The 16,077-nt window shown below is 41.6% G+C and overlaps 1 protein-coding gene across 1 annotated transcript in view; it reads left to right on the top strand.

The window, feature by feature from the left end:
• The window catches only part of GRIN2D (glutamate ionotropic receptor NMDA type subunit 2D), a 334,622-nt gene that overhangs the window by 202,599 nt on the left and 115,946 nt on the right, over positions 1-16,077 (top strand). The window contains exon 7 of the mRNA XM_018552951.1: positions 14,235-14,360. Within this exon, the coding sequence (XP_018408453.1) occupies positions 14,235-14,360 (126 nt within the window). The remainder of the gene's footprint in view (positions 1-14,234; positions 14,361-16,077) is intronic.

Raw genomic sequence — 16,077 nt, 5'->3', positions numbered from 1 at the left:
GTTTTCATGTCCGACTTAGCTTGTCGAGCGGGTGTTTGCTTGGAGCCCTGAGGTTTTTTCTTAGATGTGGGACCCATATCACTCAGCAAGAATGAAGTAGATAGGCAGATATAGCAGATGCCTGGCCCGTATTGCAGGAGCTAGTGAAAGCTGCTGCCGATCGCCGCCATGAGCAAGCTCCGCCCGAACTCGGTTGCCTTGCCGGGAATCCAGCCCTGCTTGTCTTGCAAAGACAGTTCCATCAGCAGAGGGCGGGTACAATGCTAGTTTACTATTGGCTATTGCAAATTGAAATAGCCAATTGTAAACTCCCAATGCTTTTGAATGGGAATTCGTCTTTTTTTTTGTCAGAATAAAGAAAAAAAAAAGACACAGTGGGGTTTCGCTTCTTGGCGGCCGGGAGGGGGGGGGCTCCCAGAGCGCCCGGGATATTTTTTAAATTTTTTTAAAATTTTTTTACAGCAGCAGAGCCGCCGGACAATAGGAAACTATTGGGCGGAGCTAGCTGTCACTGCTAGCTCTGCACAATCGTTTTCTATTAACTTTTTTCTACTTTTTTCACTCTTTTTCTGTTCTTCTCGGTGCCTCTGAGGGACCGAGCAGAACAGCCGAGCCAAATGCCGCTCGGCGGCGTTCGGCTATTCTCTCACTGCTGTTCGGGGTCTTTCAGAATAGCCCGAACAGCAGTGTGAAGCCTGCCGGAGGTTCGGCTCAGCCGATCCAGATGTTGGATCGGCTGAGTCAAACTCCTTCTGCACTTCGGGTCAGCCGAACATGCAAGCCGATGTACGGCTGAAATCAGCCGTACCAGCCTGAAGTGAATAGCCGAACAGTGTTCGGCGCACTTCACTTCTGATCGGTCATTCACTCGGCTGACTCGGTCATTCACTCGGCTGCCCTCGGCAGCTTTGTGAATAGATCCCAGAGTTGTTATACATACGTTCTGCAGCATTTCTCACCAATGAAGTCAGACTGGAAAGTGGCTAAACATTCTTTTTCAGTCAACAAAAATAGTAAAGATGAAAGTCCCAAAAAACATCACACATAAGAAATGTTTCCAACAGAGCGAACTGCACAGAAGCACAAGTAAGGACTTGGTATTCATTTCTTTTCACCTGAACACTGTCCGTCCACAGATGTAGCATTGGCTTATTCTTGAGGTTTATGCGCAGTCTGTCAATGTCCACTTATTTTAAGATCCCCTCAAATTCCTTTACTAAATCAAACCCATTGTCACACATTGCCAGCAAATGTTTAGTTTTTTTAAAAAATTGTGTATACAGAAATGAGCTGTAGTCAGCCTAACTGTACCTCAGCAGCGGTGAGTCTCTAAACAGAGTTTTTTTTTTCTCTGCCACATATTGTTTGAGCTTGATTCAGCAGTGTGTTCTAGAGAGGTATCATTCAGTATAATGGGTGTTTGATATGCTGGCCAATCAATAGGCCTGGGAAATCTGCTGGTGCATTTGGGTAGACTTGTTAAATATCTGAGACACTTCCTGTTCTGTCTTTTCTATCCTGGGTTTTTGCCCTGTGAGGATGCCCGCCTAAAACTGGCCATGCACTATTGGATTTTCAAACCAAAGCTCGTACAAAAGATCTTTCTTTACCGCCTGATAATGCCATCAGACACTTCATGAATGAGTGGAATAAATGGAGTTTCCCAAATGAAAATTACATTCATGGTTAGAATTTCGATAATTCGAGAAAAATATTACATTGTGCTCTATTACGGTCACTACGGTCAAAATGGATCATCGATTTGAGCCCATCAACTATTAGAAAGTTTAAAGGAAAGTTCTTTTGTACGAAAGTTATTTTGAAAAGCTCAGCAGTGTATCATCAGATTAAGATGTGAATCCCTCCCAGGCCTTGGCCCTAGCAGGGATCCCCCCCCCTCCTGCAAGATACCCCCATGGATGTGGCCTGCTTAAGAAAAAAACAAAAGGCCTAGAGCAGTGTTTCTCAACTATTGAATCACAGTGCTCTTATGAATTAAGCAAAATATCGAGGCACTGTAGTCTAAAACGTAATGCCTCTTTTCACGTCAGAAACCCCCCTTTACATTAGGAACCCCCTTCAAATCAGGAACCCCGTTTTAACATTAGAAGCCCTCCCTTCACTCTAGAGCCCACTTCACATTGGAACCCCCCCAGTAACATCAGGAGCCCCCTTTTACATCAGAATCCTCTTCCATTTCATAGTCATCCCTCCATCCAATCAGGAGCCCCCTTAACATCAGAAGCCTAACTGCATCATGAAAAAGCATGACGCTGAACAAAAATTTCAAGGCACCCCTGAAGAAGCCAGAAGGCACCCTTGGTTGAGAAAGTCTGGTTTAGAGGAAACTAGATGCAACTTTCCCTACATAGTAAGACTGGTTGAGTTGGAAGGTATACACATAAATCTTCATATGTTTACCTGCACAGGAAGTTAAAGATTGAGATACTGTAAGAATCTCAACTGCCAAAGAGCCTCCCTTCTGAAGAGTCCAGTCAGCACAGTCTGTGACTTTGAAAAGTAGGCATGAGAGACTGTAGAGAAAGATCTGGAAGATATTATAGTTTAGTCTATTATTTTAGATCCAGTGTACTTTGAGGACATCCTGATCCAGACCTCACCCTCCTTCCAATATTGCATAAGCAATTAAGTATTTTCTATTTTAAAATATCCCTAAGATAAAATATCCTTAACCTTAAATATTTGTAAGGTTAAGGCACCCATCATTCTGACCATCCACCACACCTGGGACTTTACTCTAGGTAAATGTTCCTTGGACATTGCTATTGTAGCTGTTTGGACCTGAAGATCACTAATTATGTGTAACTATAGTAGATCAGTACAAATAGCGCTAAAATTATAAACAGTGATTGTGTGTCAGGAGGATTATTAAACCATTACTGTTTTTAAGGTTTCAGTACAGGGCTGATCCAAACTTTTCAAAATGCCACTTCAACTTGCTTGGTATCCTAGGGATGCTGAAGAAAAGGCACTTTAATGGAAAAGGAATGTCTTGTATCGCAGCACAGCAAACTGGAAATCACTTGTAGATAAATCCCTAAGCTAAACTGCACGTATAGGGCTCGTTCACACTAGCCCCGTTGGGCTGTGTTGGGCAGCATTGCCCAAAGCAGTTTCAATACATAGACAAAGCAATTTTCCTTCTTTCCTATTGTGTTAGTTTACACCAACGCACTGCATTGAAATTCAAAGTGAAGCAGCTAATTAATATCATAAGGTTTTCACTGTATATCCATTATACAGATTCCATTGGTTTTGTTTTATATTTACTTTATGTTACTATTGGTGTATATCAGGGCAGCAAAAAAACAAAACGAGAACATGCAGTACATCTCTGCAATATATGTACATTTTCCCATGTTTTATCTCTACAAAGATCATGCAAGTGCAGAATAATACCTGTCGGTATGTCAGAAATGCACTTCTAATTTCCTTTTGTGGATTGAAAACACAGTACCTGGAGATAACACAGACAGAGTGAATAGGACACAGAACAACTTTGGATTTCTGATAGGATTAACAGGTTGTTTTTTTTTTGCACTCATCCAATACATATAACAAAATTATTTCAACCATATATTTAGCAGACAAAAACGGCAGCAAATAAGAATATGTAGTTGTAAGGGTTTACATACACTTTAATGTTATTTAGGAGGTTGAACACATGTTAATGCACAGCAATAATGTGACATCTCTGCTTTCTCTACGTTGGCACAGTTGTGGCACTTACCGTTTATTTACAATAACATAACGCAAATAAGAGCATTACACCAATACTTTAACAATGATAAAACAAATGCTCTGCGCTATCGAAGAAAAAATAAGTGAAAAAGAAGAAAAACCAGACTAGCTACAAGCCGCTAAGACTCAGGCTCTTAAGCCTCAAAGGTTAATTAATCAATGGTGTAGCGCTATAAGCCTCACGGTGTGGTTACCAAAAAAACAGTGTTGTGAAAAGTTAAATGAATGAATAAATAAATATGTGAAATAAAAAATTTGAATATATAGAATGTGTTGGTCTTCTCTTTCAACAACGTATCAGTGCGTGATATATGTGGATATTGTGTAGCAAAGTAAAATTAAACAATGTGGATCTCTCTTCGAAGAGAGTAGTATACCATAATAAACTAAGTGGTTAAAACAAATACATAATATAAGTTTGCCATAATATGAAAAAAAAATGGGACCCATTAATCATAGTCATAGTGGGTATGGAGAGTCTGGAACTCAAGCACAGATATTTCAGAGCCCCCAGAAGATACAAGAGACTGTTAGATGGTTTAACTCTATCATAACTATAACTATAAACTATAACAATCAACTATTAATAACAATTAACTATAGCAATCAACCAAAAACTGAAATATTGCCATTCAATTGAATTAGCTACTTCCAAGGCCTCATTAAAACCCTATTTATTAAACGGTCTTTGAGATGTACTGTCTCAACATTTCCAAGCAACCAATCAGATTAAACCCTAATGTAAAAAATGACACCAAGCGGAAAAAAACATTGAATCTGACTTGCTTTTAGATTTTGTCCTGTCTCAGCTCTATAAATCTTGCAAGACCCACATAAACATACATACGAGAAAATATATTGTTTCATCTGTACTGATGAGTCCATAAACAATTTCTGTCTTAGTATAAAAACGTAAGATCTGTCATGAACATCTGCAGAAAATCCAACGTGATTCAGATGTAATTGGCTTCACATTCAAAGGTAGCGTAGCATATTCAGTGGACCTTTGATTGTTGCCTAACAATTGGACTCCTAAACTGCATTGTGTTGTTCAACAAAGAATTGTATTCATCAAGATGACATTATACAGTACATATGTTTATGTACAGATATAGATGTGGGGCAATTATATTTGATAATGTCATAAAATACATTCAAATGGGAAACAACTCTGCAAAACTTCTATGCAATTTTAAAAATGCAGTATGAATGAATGAATGTTTACTTGTTAAAGGTACTCATGATTGGATAATTAGGTGAATCATCAAATACTTTGTTGTGTGAACATTCTTAATTTCTTTAGCAAATAGCTGTATGTTATAAATCCCTGTAGTTGTGGTTATCTTTATCCCATTCAGCTTCCAAATGTGATAGAACCTCTTTTTCAGCATAGATAAGTGCTCCTACATGCAAAGGTAGGTGAGAGCAATCCCTATTAATTTCTATGGTAAATAGCTACAGCTTAATAGGAGTTGGCATGAAGCATTTAAAGTACATTTAAAGGCAAACTTTTTTTAGACCTTTCTTGAGTTTTTATTGCTGTCTTTGTCCCGCTGATGCATTTCGCTATTGCACTTCCTCTGGGGACCATGGGTAACTAATCTAACATATATACATAAAGATTACATTATCCAAACATTGATTTGTCTTCTAATTTTAAAATGTTATCAATGATTATTTAAACATGTGACGCCAACATGCAGTCACACACTGCTACTTACACAACACCTTGTGTTAGGGGCGAACAAGGGTTTCTAATATCAAAGGGAGAACCGGGTAATAAATGCCCTCCCTCTAATCAGAGATTATTACCTGGCTCTCCCTTTGATATTAGAAACCCTTGTTCGCCACTGTCAAGACCCTATTGGTAGATCATAAGGAGTTGCAAAGATGAATCAAGGATTTATACTTGGTTTCAGAATGGGTACATGTATGTAATATGGCTGTGCAACAAGGACAGTATATGGGAGAGACTATGGGGGTGATTTACTAACCTAAACACACGCACGCACCAGGTGCGTGTGATTTTCACACAGCAAAACGTATTTATCAACCAAAAAGTCTCTAAAAGCATATTTCCACTAATGCCATATATGTAAAAATCATGCACATTATGCATATATAATGCTGCTTCACAGTCATAGACAAAAATGGTTAGCTCATGCATTTACATTCCTGGATTCATCAACGCAAGCAACACAACATAGAGCTAATTTACACAACATCACCTTGCAATTCATGCAAGGCTTTGCACAACACACCTGCTGGGTGTGTACACACTACAAAGGTGTTTAGATTCCACCCATAGATCATGCTGGGAGGGAACACACTACAGAGGTGTATACATGTTCGTGGTGTGTTAATAAGGTTAGTAAATCAACCCCTATATCTTATTTTTAATGTGTATGTGAATGTTACTGTTATTTCTACCTTATAACAAAATAGTTTTTACTAACATTTGTGCTATGGGTATGACACCTCATTAAACACAATATTCTTTTTGATGTGATATTGCTGAATATTACAAATGTGGGGGCTATATCATGCAGCAGTCAGTAAAAATGTTTAGCCCTAAGATGCTCTTGGCTTTGGGAGGTTGAGAAACACTAGTTCACCAGATGCCACTGAATACAAGGAAAAGCCAGATAGCATTTTTAATCCAGAGAAGCAATGCTGCAAACAGCTGCTTCTCATCTGTGGAAGTGGAAGTCAACTTGTATGGTTTTCCTCTTGGGAGTGTGCTCAAACATTATGCCTCAAAGGCCAACAGCTTGTAGAAAGACAGATCTATTCAAAAAACTCTATTTGACCTTTTTATTAAATTGTGGGTCAGCACCATCTAGTGAATGACATTCCAGTATTTGATAGATGTGTGCTGTTGAAATTTTCCACTTGGCTGGATCTGGTTTTGTGGTTTCCTGAGTGGGATAATATATTATTGTTTTTTGATATGGCAAAGTGGACAACTGGATTCAACTGCTGGATTATGCTAACTATCAGATTAACACAGGTTTCCTTTTCAATGTTTTAAGAGTAAAAATAATGCAACATAAAAATAACGCATAATATAATTATTATTAAAAATACTGCATAAGACCGGGCAAAAGTGGCACTCAAATTCAAAGTGAAAAATGTTTCCTGGCAAAATACGATTTCATAGTAAATAGTAGGCTAATTAGTAAAAGTAAAACTAATTATAGTTCAACTCTTTCAGGTAGCACACGTTGATAACTGATACCTCAAATGTGGAAATGTATAAAAAAAAAACATAAAAATGAAAGTTTGTAAAAATATATAACAACCTTAATAATAAATGGTGACACATTTTTTTTTTTTTACTTTTCAAAGTATTTTATTGGTTTTTAACAATTTTCCAGAAGGAACGTAACATCAAACATGAATGTTCAAACATACATACATTAATAACTTATGCGCAAACAGTGAATTTGTTGCATAAAACTGAGCTGACAGTCTTGAGACGGCCACCAAAGGAACTAGTGGGTAAGTGTACAAAAATTCACATATGGCATCTTTAGGTGGACGTCAAAAGAACCTAAGTAAACCAAGAGATCCCTAGGATCTCTAGGTATGTTTAGAAAAAGTGAGAGAAGAGGGAGAGACAGCGGGAGAAAGGAAAACCAAGGGAGGGGGAGGGAGGGAGGAGCGCTACCAAAAGCCCATCATATGTGGATCAAGGATCGATGACAGCGTTTTGGGGAGAGCTAGTGTTAAAGAGTCATGAGCTGTCGGTCAAATGACGGAGGGAGAAAATGAGTGATCCATGGGTCCCAAATTTTCTCAAATTTAGGCATACAATCATTTTGGCGTGCAGAAAGTTTTTCATTATAGAACGTCCAGTGGACTTTGTTTTTGACTTCCGATATGTTTAAGGAGTTTGACAGCCAAGCCCTGGCTATGGTATGTTTGGCCACGGACAATTTTATCAACATTAAACCTCATCTGCCATAAAGTTGCCCACTCCCCTATTTTATCCAGGTCCTCTTGGGAAGTTATATTTAGATTGTAGGTCTGAATACGGAGTGACCTGATTTACACCTATAAGGTCATGTAGGGTCGTTACTTTGTTATTGGTCCAGTTTCTAAATGATGAGGGATATTCGAGGCTCGGAGGGAACATGGGATTCCGAAGTATAGACAACAGTGGGAGATGTGGGGAGATGAGTCTGCTGGAATATTTGACTTAGTCCCATATCTTGAGGGAGCGTCGGGTGATAGGATTAGTGAGGGAGGCTCTGGCACTTGGTCTTAGCCATGGGAGGTTGTCTATGGCTATGGGGTCACAATCTATCGCTTCCAGAGAGACCCATAACGGCGGTTCACTCTTGTCATGATATTTGGCTATAGTGGCTATTTGTGCAGCTTGGAAATATTTTTGAAGATTTGGGACCCCCAGACCTCCATCTGGTCTGGTGTGGTACATCACTGATTTGGGGAGGCGAGGTTTCTTATTAGCCCATATGAATTTGAAGATCTTGTGTTGGAGCACCCTCAAGACATGGGACTGAACAAAAACTGGCAAGAATCTGAAGGGGTACAGTAGCTTAGGCAATAGGGTCATTTTGATTGCAGCGATTTTCCCCAACCAGGAAAGGGGGTATGTGGCCCATATTTTCAATAGATTGGTGAGTTTGGTAATTAATGGTGGGTAATTAGCCGCGTATAGGGAGAGGAGGGAAGGGGTGAGGTGAATTCATTGGTAGGAGATTGCAGTAGGTTCCAACTGAAAGGGGAACTTCTTTTCAAGCGGTGGTATTAGGTGTGAAGGTAGGGATATATTTAATATTTTGGATTTCGCTGGATTAACCGTTAAGCCCGAAAGTTCTTTAAATGTATCCAAGAGCCGCATTAGGTTAGTGAGAGACGAATGTGGATGTTGCCCAGCTACTGATATACCAGTGATGTCAGGGTGCGTTCTTATTAATGCGGCCAAGGGTTCGATGGCCAAAGCAAATAGAAGAGGGGATAAGGGGCAACCCTGCCGTGTACCGCTAAGTATCGGGAAGGCCGTTGATTTATAACCTGCATATTTTACTGACGCTAGTGGGTGTGAATAGAGTTTCGAAATCCAGGTGCAAAAGTCCTTACCAAATCCCCAACGGCTCAGCATATCGAAGAGGTAGGACCATGACAAGGAATCAAACGCTTTATGCATGTCTAGAGATAGAAGGAGCGATGGAATATTGCGTTTTCTGGCTATATCTATTAGGAGGCAAGTTCTGCGAACATTATCTCCAGCTTGGCGGCGTGGCATGAAGCCTACTTGGTCCTTATGAATAAGGTCCCCGATTAGTCCATTCAGTCTGGTTGCCAGTATTTTAGCTAGGAGTTTTATATCAATATTCAATAGCGAAATTGGTCTGTAGTTCGACCAGGTAGTGTTATCTGAATTCGGTTTAGGGATCATGCATACTGTAGCCGTTAGGGATTCTTGCCGGAAAGTACCACCTGTCCGCAGGGTATTAAGTGCATCAGTAAGCATAGGGGTCAATTGCTCATTAAATTTTCTATAATAGGCTGCCGTAAAACCATCTGGACCAGGCCTTTTGTTGGGCTTGAGAGATTTTATGGCGGTTTGCACTTCTTCTTTTGATATTGGCCTGTCTAGTGAATCTCGTTGGATTTCTGAGAGGGTTGGGAGTGCCAAGTTAGCTAATGTTTTGGACATTAAGTCTGTATTTAGAGGTTCCTGGTCTTGATATAGTGTAGATAGGTGTTGCGCAAATTCCTGAACTATCTTGCGTGGATTGCTGGATAAGGTCCCATCTGACAATTGCAGACGCAATGGTTTTTGGTGAAGGTCTATTTTCCTGAGTCTACGTGCTAGCAAAGAGTCTTGTTTATTGCCTTGGCTATAGAATTTGTGTTGGGTCCTACGTAGGCTCTTATCCGCAATATTGGCGAAGAGTAGATTTAGGTCTCGCCTAGCTGTATCTAACAATCGTTTGTTGTGTGAAGAAGGGTGGGCATTGTACGTGAGGGCACGAGACAAGTATATGTCTTCTAGTTTTTTTAGACATGCTTGCCTTTTCTTTTTAAGAGCGGATGCAATCCGAATGCATTCACCCCTAAGGACTGTCTTGTGTGCTTCCCATAGGGTCATTGGGGAGCTATCTGGAGTGTTATTAATATGTATGTATTCTGTGAGAGCTGTTTGTATAGTGGAGTGCACATTATCGTCAGTTAGCAAAGAGTCGTTCAGGGACCATGTGCAGTCGACTGAATCAGACCAAAAGGAGGACATATAGATTATAACTCCCTGATGGTCTGTCCATGAGAAAGGGTGGGTGATGGCTTCAGTAACTGACGGTAACGTGGCATGTGAGCTGAAGAAATGATCAATCCGAGAGGATGAGTCATGTGGGTTCGAGTAAAATGTGTATTCTCTAGAGGTCGGGTTAAGTTCACGCCAACAGTCCACTAGTGCATGTTGGAATAGCAAACGACGGAAGGGTCTAGATGTGTCTGAAGGCAATATCACTGTGTTGGATCGGTACATACTCGGGTATATTGTTAAGTTAGAGTCGCCACCTAGAAGGAGAGTTCCCTTTTGGTGTGTTGCAATCACAGAAAGTAAATGTCTAAAGAAAGGGAGCTGATTAGAATTGGGTGCATAGTACGTGACAATAGTGGCTTCCACATCACGTAATGTACCTATCAGGATAAGATATCTTCCGGAAGGATCTGGAATTTCCTTCTGACATACAAACTGCGCCGAGTGCCCAAAGCCGATCAGCACCCCTCTGTGTTTTGGCCATGTGGATTTGTGGGTAATGGTGGTGGAAATATTTCAGGCAAGAGGATTGTGAAAAATGGGTCTCCTGCAGACAGATTATGTCCACGTGTCTGGAGTGGAATTGCCGGAACGCCATGTTGCGCTTGTTAGGAGAGTTGAACCCCTTTACATTAAGGGTTAAGCATTGCAAGACCGACATGTGTGGTTACTGAAGGAGTATCTTAGTTTATTAGGCCGTTGGGGAAGGACTAAAGGAGCGCTCAAGGAACAGGGAGAAGAGGGAAAGAATAGGCAGAAAAAGAAAGAGTTTTTAGAATGAGGGTGCATCATTAAGTACTGCAAGTTCTGACCAGGGAGAGGCGGCCCTCCACTCAAGATGAAGCGGAGCATGTCCCTGGGCAGAAAAACCATCCTCGCGTCCAGGCCAAAATGTCTGGATGAGTGAAGAAAAAATTGGGGGGAGGCACAGGAGGTCTACCTCCCGCATCGCAGGGGAACCCGCGATAGGTTATATAAGTGCAATAACTGGAAAAAAATTATAACGGTCACAATCACATTGTCGGTACAATAGCTCTAGCCTTTGAGCTACAGAACGAAATGAGAGAACTATCAACAACAGATTCACAGTTCTAATTCTTAATAACTGTCTCCTAACTATCACACAGTAATGATTAGTTTTGCATACAGGTAAACCTTGTAGACTGGTCATAATCACTTGGTATCAAAGGCTTTAAAGGCATTAACGGTTATTATACATGTATCTGAGGGATGAGGTCGGGTGACCATTATAGTCTCTACATCGTATAAAATCAACAGAAAATAAACAATTATGTGTGATCCCACACATATTAGGAATGGGCAATTTCTATGGACCCATAGTTACCCTCAGCCGACCGAGTCCGAGTGTCTTGTGACTGATCTAGTTGTTGGACGGGGTGGTGACGACCTCCCAGAGGATCTCTTTTGGGAGAAGGACGACTTTTTCATCTGTGGGATTCGATCCAAAGTGGAGGGTGCAGAACGATGACCTGGTGAATCAGTGTTAAGGTGCAGTTCCTCAAGTATGGCCTCGAGCTCCGACAGTGAAGAAGCTTGATGTTGTCTGCCTTGGTAGGAGAACAACAGCTTAAAAGGGAATCCCCATCTGTACAGGATCTTGTGTTGTTGAAGGGTGCGTAGCGCCGGTTTCATTTCCCTCCGTTTCGCTATGGTGGATGGGGCAAGATCCGCAAAGATTTGATATTCATGCCCTTGGAACACGAGGGGTTGTTTGGCGCGGGCTTCCTGAAGTATGGTTTCCTTGGAGCGAAAATATAGGAATTTCGCGATGATGTCACGTGGCGGCCCCTCTGGTTTGTGGTGTGTGAGGGCTATATGGATCCTTTGAAACTCTAATCTTTCATGTGGTATGGACGGAGCCAATTCTTGGAGCAGTGCCGTGGTGAATGCAGGGAGATCTAGTATGGATTCTGGTATCCCCCTTATCCTGATGTTGGAGCGGCGTGACCTATTCTCTAGATCTTCCATCTTGGATAGGAGAATGGCATTGTCTTCCCTCATAGCATCCAGCTCCCTGTCATGGGTCTCTAGAGTTACCACTGTGACGTCCATTCTGGATTCCAGGTCTGCGGTTCTGTGGCCCAGATCACGGATTTCTTTAGTTAGCTTGTCAGTGATCTGCTTGGACGTTTGCTGCAGAGCTTTCTGAAGCATTCTGTCAATCCTTTTTAACAGGTCTTTCTGCGATGTGTCAGCCCTAGTGGGGGAGGGAGAGCTGGCCCTGCTGTCTGTGCCATCTCTGTTAGAGCAAGAGGGGGAGGCTTGCTGTGGCTGCCGGGCTTGTGTAGGCTGCGGCGCCATCTTGGCTGGGGTGCGGGTCTGCCTCTCACCTGCTAATCTCCCTCTTGGCTTGGATTTCGGGCCCGCGGAGGACATGGCTGTGTCACCCGTTCCTTCCCCCGTCTGATGCTGCAGTTATTGCCACGATGTGGCCGGGGTGAGCGGCGCGGGTTCCCCCCGTTATGTCGGAGGGACATGGAGCTTCTCTAAAACATGTCCGCTCCGGATCACCGCACGCATGCGCCCCCCCTGGTGACACATTTTAACGGACAGTGATCACAAAATACTTGGAGAGAAACATATTCGCTTTATGACTCAAAAACACTTTGCATTTATGAGAACATTTCTGGTAATATCAGAATTATTATTTTTTTCTGCAACAAAGATCCATCATGCCCTGGACTTACCAAATCTGGAAATATAGTACTTCTTTATTTGGGCAGCACACCTTGCATGCTACTATTTTGGCAGCCCACAGCAAACCAACTTTATACAAACTTTTCACCCCTCCCTACTACTGAAATAAAAATTCTAGACTGGGCATGTGTTATTTATGGGTTTGTTTATTTGCTCCCTTTGTTTTAAAAACACTCAGAAATTACAAAGTGCTTTACAGAATATGCAGAAATGTCAACACCATTGTCTGCTGCAAAGGAGCTTACAATCTAACACCCTTTGGGGTGTATTCACTAAGCTGCCGTAGGCAGCCGAGTGAAAGACCGACCTGAAGTGAAGTGAGCCGAGCGCTTTCGGCTATTCACTTCAGGATGTTATGTCTGATTTCAGCCGTACATCGCGTGGCTTCACGTGGCTTCTAAGTGCAGGAGGAGTTCGACTCAGCCGATCCAACATCTGGATCGGCTAAGCCAAACCTCTGGCAGGCTACTGGCTGCTGTTCTATTCTTATAGATGCCGAACAGCAGTGAGTGAATAGCCGAATGCCGCTGAGCAGAAAAATAGTTTAAAAAGTTTTAAAAACATAGAAAATGATTATGTGGCGCTAGCAATGACAGCTAGCTCCGCCCAATAGTTTTCTATTGGCCGGCGGTTCTGCTGCCGTCAAAAAAAAAAAAAAAAACTCTCCCGGGCGCTCTGGAAGTCTCCCGCTCCCGGCCGCCCAGGAGAGAAATACTGATTTTTCTTCTTTTTTCTTTAATCTGACACGGAGCCATAAGATCACGGCTGGCTCCACCCAGCTGTCAGAAGCAGGCTGTCGGCTGGCCAATGGCCGGCCACTCGGCAAGTTTCGGCTTTCAGCGTGGCTCAGCCGAGCTGAGGCATATGCCTTCGGCTCGACTGAGCCGCTCTGCTAAGTTCGGGAGCTATACGGGCTATTGTGAATAGCCCATACAGCAGCCCTTCGGTTCTACTGAACCAAAGGGGTCCTGGGGCCGAAGCTAGCCGAAGGATTGGCCGAAGCTACGGCTAGATCCTTCGGCTGCTTCGTGAATAGACCCCTTAGTGTTGCATGTCTAGTTTGGAAAGAGGTGAGTTAACATGCCAGGGCAATTTTTGAGCTGTTGGAGGAAGTGGGAACTGAAACAGCACTGGAACATGAAGAAAACCCACAAAGGGGTGACAATGTGCTAGGGAAAAATAATTTCAAGGACCCAGGGCTCAAAAAATGTGTCAACGCTTTGTCTAAGAAAATGATTAAAATTTTCTAAAACAAAAGGACAAAATCAGTAAAAAAAACATTATTATTTGAAAGAAAACTGTGATATGGGACTACATTAAATGGTAGCAAGCAGAGGTGAGTATGTAGTACACACTGCAAGGTACTGTAAACCAGGTGAAAAATGCTTCTTGAGGATTTGCAATATTTCCTGCATGTATATTTGTCTGTGCAAGCACTCAGGAGTCTCATCTTCTTTTCCAGAGCCGTACAGCCCTGCTGTCTGGGTCATGATGTTTGTCATGTGTCTTACCGTGGTTGCTGTGACTGTTTTCATCTTTGAATATTTGAGCCCTGTTGGATATAACCGAAGCCTCTCCACAGGCAAGCGTGAGTACTTGATCCATGCTATACTACTTCCCTCTTTAACACCTAAATTGTTTCCTTTACTACTGTTTACCTGCTTGTAAAGAAAATCTTTGGTTTAAAACACAGAGCTAGAGATATAAAAATGTCTGAGAATAGAGATAATAGTGGACAGAAGCAGGGTCTTAAATGTTCCAGCTAGAATTATCCACAATTTTTTTTTTTAGAATAAAATCTACATTTTATTCCTTTTAAAACAAATTGTATAACAATCTAAAAAAACACATGTTGATATCTATTGGCATGCCCAGCCTTCTACTCATGCTAATTGGTTAATATATTACTGCCACTAATATACAGAAAATGTCACCTTAGATTGTAAGCTCCTTGTGTGCAGGGACTGATGTGAATGTGCACTGTGTAAAGCGCTGCATAAAAAATTGTCGGTGCTATATAAATACCAATAATAGATAATAATAATATAAAGCCACATGAGACCCTCCTAAAATATATGCAACACTTAGGGGGTAATTCACAAAGCTGCCGAAGGCAGCAGAGTGAACAACCGGCCCGAAGGGCAGTGAGCCGAACGCTGGTCGGCTATTCACTTCAGGCTTGTACAGCTGATTTCACCTATACAACGGCTAAAATAAGCCATACACCAGCTTGCTTCGGCTGGCTTTGGTTCAGCCAAACATACTCAGCGTGTTCGGCTGACCAGAAGTGCAGAAGGAGTTCGACTCAACCGATCCAACATCAGGTCCCAGCCAATGAACATAAACTGGGCGGAGCTGGCTATGATGTCAAGGGCGGCTCCGCCAAGATGTCAGCTGGCCGAAGGATCAGCCATAGCTCAAGCTATGGCTGATCCTAGCTTTGTGAATAACCCTCTGAGTAATTAATGTACATATATTGCCTATCAAGTACAGTAAAAGCTGATGAACCCACATTGCAAAATATATATACTGTATATAGCAGACATAGACATTCACAATGTAACTAATTATAAGGCTTGACAAATAATCCATTGTAAACATATATGCTGTTGGATAAACAGTGGCCAACCACAGTCATCCAAAAGTGGGCAGTTATACAAAAATATATTTAGTTGGTAACAAACACACAGTAGGTATAGATATAATTGGTTCCATCTTACCGCCGACAGCTCTGAAGTGATTTATCGTGTAGATGTAAATATAGTACCAAACAGTGCACTCCTGTGAAGCCAAGATGTTGAAATGGTAATAATAAGCAAGCTCAAGTATGCCAAACTGAAGAGTTGTTGCATGCAGAAGTAATGCAGGTAGACAAACTCCCATAGGATCAGAGTGTTCAGATAGTAGCAAACTGTAGCATGTAGCTCTAGAAAATTGACACATGTAAATATAGTTTGTGAATCAGGCAAACCAACATCTGTAGAAAAAATGCATTGTTAAGGTAGCAAGTAAACTGTAGCATATAGCCAAGCAAGAACAAGTAATAGCAACACAGATGAATAGAATATCCTTAGACTTCCAGTTTAATACAAAGCTCTGTATGTATAGCTGAATATGTTCAAAGGAACAGCAATGATAGACCACATGCAAAGGGACAGCAACACAAAAAATGTAATGTAATCAGGATGACAATTGCAGGTATATGGCCATATAAATACTAGCTAGTTATCCCAAGAGTTGGCAGCAAAACAGACAAGACACAACATTATGCAGATCCAAAGCAACATAAAAATTGAAAACGGAAC

The sequence above is a fragment of the Nanorana parkeri genome, unplaced genomic scaffold, assembly GCF_000935625.1.
Source record: "Nanorana parkeri isolate BGI_ZX_2015 unplaced genomic scaffold, ASM93562v1 scaffold103, whole genome shotgun sequence".
Classification (NCBI taxonomy): Eukaryota; Metazoa; Chordata; class Amphibia; order Anura; family Dicroglossidae; genus Nanorana; species Nanorana parkeri.
This window is presented reverse-complemented; position numbering and strand designations above follow the sequence as displayed.